General features: G+C 43.1%; 1 protein-coding gene across 1 annotated transcript; it reads left to right on the top strand.

Moving 5' to 3' along the window:
- Nucleotides 1-5,670: 5,670 nt before the first annotated feature.
- On the top strand, nucleotides 5,671-6,297 carry PPP1R2C (PPP1R2 family member C; the record flags this gene model as incomplete). Its single annotated transcript, XM_080795489.1, has 1 exon — nucleotides 5,671-6,297. The coding sequence occupies one exon, from the start codon at nucleotides 5,671-5,673 to the stop codon at nucleotides 6,295-6,297; it is 627 nt and encodes a 208-aa protein (XP_080651615.1).
- Nucleotides 6,298-10,433: the final 4,136 nt, after the last annotated feature.

Genomic DNA, 10,433 nt, shown 5'->3' with positions numbered 1-10,433 from the left:
ACACAAGGTTCAGGATTTTAATCCTTCTGAAATGGTGGTTTTGCTGTTTCTTTTGTTCTTTCCAAGTGCCAGTGCTATTGGAGAATGGTGCAGGCCAAGGAGGCAGAGATGAAAAGGGGGTTGGATCTAAACTTTGGGAAGAATCTGATTTGGATATGAGACACATACTGGGACCCTAACTCCCACCACTTCTAAAAGAGTTGTGTAGCAAGTAGGCAAGTACATTGCCATAGTAGTCCCAGAAGACCTGAATTTTTAGTGTTAGCTGTGCCACTAACTGCCTGTGTGACCATGAACAAGCCACCATGCCTTTCTGATCTTCAGTCTTCTCTGCTAGGCAATGAGCCCTCTGGGACCACTGTGGCAATGAACTTTCCCATTTGCTACACACCCCTTCTGGAAGTGGTGGGAGTCAGGGGTTCCAGCACGTGTCTCATATCCAAGTGAAATACCACCCCAAGTTTGCTTGTTTTTTAAAAAATATTTTATTTATTCATTTGAGAGAGACAGAGATAGTGAGAGGGAGCATAAGTGGGAAGGAGGGGTGAAGAAGACTCCCCACTGAGCAGGGAGCCCAATGCAGGGCTTGTCCCCAGGACCCTGGGATCATGACCTGAACTGAAGGCAGACGCTTAACCAGCTGAGCCACCTAGGTTCTCCTTCCTCCCCAAGTTTAGATCCAGCCCCCTTCTCATCTCTGCCTCCTGGGCTTGGCTGATATAACTTTCAGGATTTCCATCTACATCAAAATAATACTTTTTGGAATCTAACTTTATATGTATATATGAAAATGATTCATAAAACCATGTTCTGTTTTATCAATAGCTCCTTTCCTGACCCAGCAGGGTCAAGAGTAAGAAGGGGAACTACCTTTCATTTTTCCTAGGAAACATCTTAGCGTCCTTTAGGGAACAAGAACACTTCTCTCCTACAAATGCTTCAGCTAATCCCTGCAAGGCCCGTTTTCTGATATCTTTGACTTTACTTTCTGTATAACTCCTGACAGACATTCCCACTGATGATCTTTCTCTTCATTTAATATTCCCAAACTGGATTATCCCCTTGGACGGGGGCTAAGTTGATGTTTACTATGTAACATCTGACATTTTCAGTGATGTCCTGTCTCCTTTGTGATCTGCTCTCAGTGACTATGATTGTCAATCACTACAGTAGAAAATCTCCTCTTGAGGAGTGACCAAACAGAAAATCAACACTTGGGATAACCAGACACTCATGCTTTGGGCAACAACTCACTTTCACAGTAGTTTTCATAGTGGCTTTCTTCCTCAGGTCCCTGTGATGGCTCAGGAACCACCTCTGAGGTGCCAAATGATGATACCTCCAGGGCACTCAGACAGACCAACTCCACTGCTTCCTAGCTCCAGTGTTATCAGTTGTTATCCTGGAGTACTACGTAATATTTCATCTGGAAAAAAAAAGTTTTACTGCTTTCAAACTTTTAATGAAAAAGATAGAAAACCATCACCTCGCCGAACCTCTCTAGATCTGCCCATATTGTCAGACTCCTCCTTTCAAAAGATTTTTGTCCACTTTCCTCAGTTCATTCACCCCCCCTTTACAGAAATACTGGCATGTGCCAGAGTTTAGACAGGTGTCAATTATGTGTCAGGTGTGGGGAAACTGAAGATACAATGAACAATCCTTGTCTTAGTCTGGTTTCTGCCTGTAAAAGCAGAGCTGGAGCGAAAGATTTTCATTTGGGACTGTGAGCCCAGGGAGCAGGATAGCAGGAGAAGGTTTGTGAAAAGGGATGGGAGGAAGCCAACAAGAGGATACAATAGCACATTGGCCGTCCACTGCCAATGCTCCAGCAGGAATCCAAAGTGCAGGGAGTTAATGCCCCTCCCTACTCCCAGCAGACCTTAAGTAAAGATGGCAGCAGTTAATGCATAATTAGACTCTTGCACCCTCACCTGCGAGGTGGAGGTGAGCCATGGGGCTCACTCTTCCTCATTGGCTCCCACTTTCGCAGGAGGATTAAGCTCTAGTTGCCCACAGGAGGAACTGCTTTGGTGGTGTACCCTTCGTCTCCTCCCCTCCCCTGTCTCACTTCCCCACTCCTCTACCAATGTTTTCTGCAAATCTCTTCCCAAGTATAGACTACTTGCACTTGAATCCTTGTCTCAGGGTCTCTTTGTAAGGAAACCCAATCTAAGATATGGATATCTAGTAGAATATCCAAAACCTGGGTTTGGAATATGAGAGAGAGAAATTGGGGAAGAAACAGATTTGAAACCAAAGAGCACTTTTGTTTTCATACCACACAGTATCTAACATAATTCTCCAAGTACTATGGATAATTCTTGGATAAACTGATGCATGACTTCAGATACCACATGGCTAAACTTGTACTAATCCCCATTACCAGTAGCATGATTGGTCCCAAAATTGCCCACTGAGTTTTACTAATCTATCACTAATGGCTATTAGTTTTACTAATTAGATTAGTAATTAGTTTTACCAATTAGATTACTAATTAGATTAGTAATTAGTTTTACTAATCTATCACTAATGGTGGGACATCTGGGATACCTTCCATGTTGGAGAGAACTCTTGGTTTCTTAGGTATTTCCACCTTTAGTTGAGAATTTCTTTGTTCTGGGCTTGGTTCTCCTTTTGAACCAACCCCCGTACTTATGGGCGCTTGGAGAATGTCTCTGTGGAAAAGAGGTGATTCGCAGGGCAAGAAACAAAGCTGTGGAGTCAGTCAGTGCTCTGCAGAATATTCTGATCCCTGCAAACAATGGAGGGTTCAAATGACATTTTAAATATCAGTAATATTTGTTAAATGTTTTTTAAAACCGTGATGATAGAACAGCATGGATATTTAGATGTATTTATCAAACATTAACCCATTGAGGACCACCGAAGCACTACTTCACTTTCTGCACATTTGAAACGAAGGTTCTGCTCTTGGAAATACAGTGGACGGTCCTAAATAATTGTCCCAAGGACTTTCTAGGGCTTATGTAAGTTCCATATAATGTATCATGGACTGGGAAAGTTTTAGTTAGCCCTGGAGTGTGTGCGTGTGTGTAATCGAGACTCAGACTTACCTGTTCAGCTCTTGTCCTAGGGCAATAACAAGCAAATGGCCTAAAGAAAGAGGACTACTGGAAAGCCTGCTAATCTTCTCTAACTCAAGCTTGCCATAGTGTTGCTGAGATTGAGAATTTTTAGTTTGACGACAAGAACTCAAAACTTGGGTTTTTCTTGGGGAGCCTTTCATTAATTAAACAGATAAGGAGCAAACGGTAGGTGGAAAAGGATTACTTTTACCTAACGAACAACTGAAATCTGTCAGGACTGGTGGTTTCCTTCTTTAAATTGTGTTGTCTGGGGCCCATGTAACAGGTCACAATCACCTGGCTCCTGCTCCAGCATGAACCACCTTTGTGCTACTGAAAGATGAATTTCAGAAAGTGTGAAAAGGACCAGATCACTGACTCATTATATATTGAGCAGCTTGTATACTCAGATCACAGTTTGTGGGCGTGGGCGCTGTGTACAGACAAAAGCAAAATCCCAGTGCACTGGAATCAGCATCTCCCTTTAACATCATGTTTACAGCTAAACATGCACAGACCCCCTGTACCTACAAGCGAGGAGGACTAACCACATTTGTGCTGCTCTGTGTTGCTTTGCAGTGAAGCTTTTTAGAAGGGTAGCCTGGAGTAGTTCTGAATAATGAAGATTGTTTTTTTCCTCCCCTTACATACCAGAGGGTTTTCCTATAGCCTTGAATACCAGCTTTTGAATCCCTGAAAGCCCTCACCACAGAATACAACTTTTTTTTCTCTTTTCAAAGAGTATGGCATCAGGAAATTCTTTTTCTGAGATGAATAACAGTTTTAAAGTGATTGCAGAGTTCCTGAAGTTAGTAGGACTTCGGAGAATACAGGACAACTTGAACTTAAGGTGCTTAAGACCCTTGTAAAAGTTTTATGGTTCTTTCATGCTTTTGCTTTTGTGTGTCGAAAATGCAGAAAGACCTTGAGGGAGAGAAGAGGAAGCAAAATGTTATCAGAAGGAAAAAAAAAAATCTTGTGAATGCTACCTGGAGGGGAGAATGTGAAACTGGATCTTAATTTCCTTTTTGTTTTTTAGAAGAATGTCACTGCCTGTGAAATACGAGGCCTGTGAAGGACAAAATGTTCCAAAGTCACTCCTATAACAGCCCCCAAATTCCACATATGGGTTTTTGTATTTTGGTTTTTTTTTTTTCCCCTATGCGACTGGACAAATTGAAACTGACTGTAAAGGGTCTGGAGTCCTATTTTCTCTATTCACACATCTCATTCTTCCCATTCCCCATCACCTCTCATTTATTATTCACTCCATAAATATTTTTGTAATACCTACTATGGTCCAGGTACATCCTGATGTTGTGAAGATACAGAGCTAGAGATGATGATGAGCAAAACACATCTTCTTTCCTCTCTTGGAGTTTACCATCTAGTGTGCCCAGACAGTATAATCACAACTGCCAAGGAGAATAAAAGAGGCCAGGAGAGCACAGGAAGGCCTATCTGCCCTGGGGCTCCGGAAACAGGCCCAAATAAGGCAATAATGATTGAGCTGAAAACAAAAGTCCTCTGGGACAGGAAGGGAGGTGGATGCTCTTGGCACAGAAAGGCCAGAATGGAAAGCTGGAGGTAGGACTGGGAGACTTCAGTGGGAGAATACTCCAGATGTATGCCTGAGCAGTTCAGAGAGCTGCCTCTTTTGGTCTCTTCTAGATTTGGGTCCTCCAGTTACAGAAAATGGGCAACAGTTAAGGGGTTTGAAAGAGAGATGTGACAAGATTTGCAGGGTGTTTTTGAAAAACTACTCTGGCTAGAGGGTGGGTAAGAGGTTGGGAGGCAGCCAGAGGAGTGAAGGTGGCGGGGTGGGGGGGTGGTGGCGCAGTTCAAAGGCTGTGACTGTAGTCCCCACAAGGAAGTAGTGGTGACTTGAATCAGGGTGGTGGTGGAAGAGAGAGAATTGGGAGAGTTTTTCGAACTATTTAGGCCCCTGCCTGAGGGCTGGATTGGAGAGGGAGGCACAGTCCCACCTGGTGTAAGCGACTGGATTTGGGGGCCATTAACCAAGAGGCAGAGCATAAGAGGAAGACCAGGGGTTTTGGGGGCCGGGGGGCGTGCACGTGTGTGTAAGTAGGTTGTGGAGAGGGAGGTGTGCATGGTGACAGAAGGAATGAGCAGAAGGTAATCACCTTGTAGCACCTACACTTCCAATCTTTTCAACCAAAGCAGCAACTTAAATTTTTGACTGGGACCCACAGTAAGACAAACGTTTTACGTAGCCTCTGGTACACAGACAGGCTAGATAGAAATTCACAAAACAGTGCTTCTCTGTTTTGTGTGTAATGCAGGCATATCTCCCATATTAGTCCTTAAAACAAAAACAAAAACAGCCAGCATGGCCTGGGAGACAGTGATGACGGCCATGATGGCAGCCACGACGGCAGCGGCTACCATTGTGGCATCATCTGCCATGTCTTTTTGTGACGTTGGGTCCTGGTGCAGCTATTAGGACGTTGCGACCGGTGCCCAGAACAGACCAAGCTGCCGCTTCAGCCTGGAGGGCGGGCAGGCAGGCGGCTGCGGCGGCCCAACCCTCCCGCGGCGGCCCTTGGCTCCCCAGGCAGGCATGGCGGCCTCCACTGCCTCACACCGGCCGATCAAGGGGATACTGAAGAACAAAAGCTCCACTGGTTCTTCAGTGGCTGCCTCTGCCCAGCAGTCGGGAGGGACAATACAGGAGGTACAGAGAAAAAAGTCCCAGAAATGGGACGAGTCCAACATCCTGGCAACACACCGGCCTTCTTATAGAGACTATGACTTCATGAAGATCAACGAGCCCAGCAGCCCCTACTTCAGCCCGCAAGACGATGGAGAAGATCCAGTGAATGATTCTGAAGCAAAGGAAGCCATGACCCCAGACAACTTAGCCAAGAAATTCGCCGCCAGTGGTACCTCGGAATTGAACTGCCAGTTGGGAGAGCCGGAGAGTGACGGAGCACACAGCAGCAAGATCCTTCTCGACACGCAAGAAAAGCAGCGGCAGTTCGAAATGAAAAGGAAACTACACTACAACGAAGGCCTGAACCTCAAGCTGGCTAGACAACTCATCTCCAAAGACGACCAACACGAGAAAGACAAGGATGACAACGAAGAAACTCTACATGGTGACAACAACGAAGACAACACTGCTGCGGAAGAATCCAGTGAAGTTCCTACAAATGACGAACTGCAATCCCAGGCATTCCGCACCTAGACAACATTTGCTCTGCCCTGCGATCGCTTGCCTTTCCCCATACGAACTGCTAAAAACTGCTACCGAACTGCTCCGAACTGCTACCGAACTGCTACCGAGCTGCTCCGAACTGCTCCGAACTGCTACCGAACTGCTACCGAACTGCTACCGAACTGCTACCGAACTGCTCCGAACTGCTCCGAACTGCTACCGAACTGCTATCGAACTGCTCCGAACTGCTCCGAACTGCTCCGAGCTCTCCGAACTGCTGTTCCAACACACTGCTGCTTGCTCTGTCGAGGCCAGGCTTCAAGTACTGAAAATACCTATCGGTGAAAAACTGTACCTCCATAATTCAATGGTGAACTTAGAAAATAATACACTAACAGCAAAACAGTTGCTTGGTGTTTTTGTGCGTGGTTCTTTGCGGCAAATGCTGGTAGCAATTTAAAAATGTGTGGCTTTTAAAGAACTATTAGTTACTGTATTTGTTATATAGCTTTTTAGATGATAAAGGGGACTAATTTATATTCACTTGTAGATGTACTGGCTTATTTTTTTGTTTGTTTGTTTGTTTGTTTTCAGCCACTGGCTTTTATAAAAAAGGTTCTAGTTACAAAATCAAAGTACGGTACGTGTAGATCAGTTACATAGTCTGATGAATATTCAGGCTGAAAAACACTTGTCTTTAGGGTGATTTGCCTGTTTATTTGGGGAGCGTGAGGTATGTTGAGTGATTGTTGCGTTCCTGAGCTTAGTACCTTTATTTTCTCTTCATATTCTTTCAGTGCTTACAAGGAAACTCTACTTTTTTTCTCAGCAAAAATAGTTCTTTTTCGTGAATTACTGGGTTCAAATTGTGCCAGTGCCTATTCAGACTGTGTCTTGTACACCAAGGTGGGCAGATTACATGTCAGTATTTTTAAAAAATCTGTTATTTCAGTACTCCCTTCTCATAAGGGTCTTAGCCTCAACCTTTTGTTTCCTCAATCCTCCTGGCAGTTAACACACAACACTTTACGGAGGATCGTGGATTCTCAAGACACTGGGGACCCTTCCTTCTCTCAAATATTCTATCATTTGTTGAAAGTGTTGTTTCTACTTGATCACTATGGCCTATTCACTCTTCTGAGGTGTAGAGAAATAGGAAATGGAATTCAACTGCCAAGTTTTTACAGCTTTTTGGTTTATAGCTTGCTAAGTAACTTGCTATCATTAGTTTATTGTTTGACCTAGTTAGCTTTGAGAAAACAACTGAGCTTTTCTTTTATAACAGAGTCCTTTGAAACCAATGACATGATTATAGATCCTGGACAGAAGTAAGCCCAAAGGTTTTTTTTTTGTGTGTGTATTTCCTTTTTTTTTTAATTTAAAATTTTATTGAGATAATTGTAGATTCACATGCAATTATGAGAAATGATACAGAGAGATCCTAAGTTCTCTTTATCCATCTTCCCTCAATGGTAACTCTTTTAGGGTTCCCAGACCCAATTCCAATGTGGGAGGAGCGGCTTCCCCCACATACAGCAAGCAATTCTCACACTACCTGAAGATAGTATCCAATTCCACAGGTTAGGCTTTCAGTCCTACTCCCACTTCAGACACCACTCACTATCCTAGGTCGTCAACTTTGCTTCTGACCAACCAGCTAATGATTGCTGGTTCCAAGGTTGAAGAATTTTGTTTGATTAATTTGCTGGAGCAACTCACAGAACTCAGGGAAACGGTTACATGCGGCAGTTTATTAAAGCATATGAATTGATAGGCAGATGAAGAGATACACAGGGGGAGGTCCTGAACAAAGGAGCTTCTGTTGTCATGGAGCTTGGATCCCGGATCGGTGGCACATGGAAGCATTCTGGTTCCCCAAGCATGAAAGCTCTCAAAAAAGGACCACAAAACCCTGTCCTCTTGGAGTTTTATGGGGGCTTTATGACATAATCAGGATTGACTAAGTCATTGGCTACTGGCTAATTCAAACTTCAGCCTGTCCCCTCCCCCAGGGTCAGGGGGTGGGGCTGAAAGTTTCAAGCCTATAGTGACAAGGGTTGGTTCCCCTGGCAACCAGCCCTTGCCCTTGGGTGGGGTCCCAAAGTCATTTTCATTAACAGCAAGACACCCATTTCACTTTTATGGCTCTGAAGCATTTTCAGGGAACTGTGGATGAAGTCCAGATATATCTGAGAAATATAATTTGGGTCATTTGGATGAGCAAATATGTTATTTCTTATAAATCATATCCCAGTAACATGTTGCAAAACTATAGCACAACACCACAACGTGAACATTGACGTTAATACGATCAAGATACAGAACAGTCCCTCACCACAAGGATCCCTCATGGTGCCCTTTTGTAGCCACATCTGTTCTCCATCTCTAGAATTTTGTCATTTCAAGAATGTTCTGTCAATGAAATCATATAGTATATAACCTTTCAGGATGTACCACACTTTTTTTTATCCAGTCATCCGTTGAAGGACATCTGGACTGGTTCCAGGTTTTGGTATTACAGAAGAAGCTGCTATGAACATTTGTGCACAGGTTTTTGTGTGAACATAAGTTTTCACTTTTCTGGGATCAATGCCCAGGAGTGCACTTGCCGGCTCATGTGGTGGTTGCAGTTTCTTAAAAAACTGCCAAACTGTTTTCCAGAGTGGTCATGCCATTCTACCTTCTCACCAGTATATATGAGCATTCCAGTTTCTCTGCATCCTTACCAACATTTGTTATTGTCATTATTTTTAAGTCATTTTTATAAAAGTGTCCTGATGTCCTTATTTGCATTTCTCGAATGGCCAATGATTTGCACATCTTTTCTTGTGCTTATTCACCATCTGCGTATCCTCTTCCATAAAATGTCATTTGCCCAGTTTCTAGTTTGATTATCTGCTTTTACTGTTGAGTTTTGAGAGTTCTTTGATTTGCAAATATTTTCTTATAATCTGTACCTTATTTTATCCTCTTACAGAAACTTATGCTCTGCAAAAGTTTTTAGATTTTATTTATTTATTTGAGAGAGAGCACAAGTAGGGGGAGCACCAGGCAGAAAGAGGGAGAGAGAGAGAAGCAGACTCCCCTCTATGCAGAAAGCCCAACATGGAATTGGATCCCAGGAGTCTGGAATCATGACTTGAGCCAAAAGCAGATGTTTAACTGACTGAGCCACCCAGGCACCCCAAAAGTTTTTAGTTTTGATGTGATTCGACTTACCAGTTTTTCCTTTTATGCGTGGTGCTTTTGGTACCCTAGTCAAATGAAATCCAGAAAGATTTCTTTTTCCACATTGTAATTTCCTAATTAAGTGACATAGTATTGGGCTGTATAAAAAGTGGACTTTTCTTTTTTTTAACTGTTGATTTTTTAAAAGATTTAATTTATTTGAGAGAGAGTGAGAGCAAGAGATGTCACAGAGGGGGAAGCAGACTCCCACTGAGGAGGGAGCCCAGGCAGGCTTGATCCCAGGACCCTGAGATCATGACTTGAGCTGAAGGCAGATGCTGAACCGACTGAGCCACCTAGGCGCCCATAGAATATGGACTTTTATTATTTAAGTTTAGTTTCCTTTGGTGAAAGGAGTCTGAGAACGTTCAGTTCCAGTTTCAACCCTTCATCAGTATCATCTCCTCTAGTAACTTCTGATGTGAGCCTTTGTTTACTCATTTTTCAGTCTGAGATTCAGCAAGGCTGGTTATTTAAAACCTGCCACACATAATGGTATAAATGGATTGTTAAATAAGAGTAACTTCCCCTTGAAGGTTAAAGCAATCACATGTCCCCCTAGACTTTGAAATTGTTTGCATTTTTCCCCTCTACATTAGTACACTAAATAACATGTAATAAGGCACAATAATATAAAAGAATGGTAGTCAAGAGCCACTAAATTGGTCCCTTTAAATTGCAACCTGTAATCTGAAAAACACTGAACTCAAAGGATCCTAATATTTTCAGTTAAAGGATTCTGTTCTTCTTCATGTGCAAATATCCCCTGGGAATAACATCATAGGTGCTTATCAGCCTTTCACACCTTAGAATAAATGAAGAATGTGGTGTCAAGTATTGATTGGGAAGGGAGTGGGTCAAAACTGGGGGTCATTATAAAATGAAAGGAGAGAAAAAGGTAGCCAGAGTGATAAATTGCGAAGGGAGGGGAGAAAAAA

This window comes from Martes martes (genome assembly GCF_963455335.1).
Source record: "Martes martes genome assembly, chromosome: X".
Classification (NCBI taxonomy): domain Eukaryota; kingdom Metazoa; phylum Chordata; class Mammalia; order Carnivora; family Mustelidae; genus Martes; species Martes martes.
This window is presented reverse-complemented; position numbering and strand designations above follow the sequence as displayed.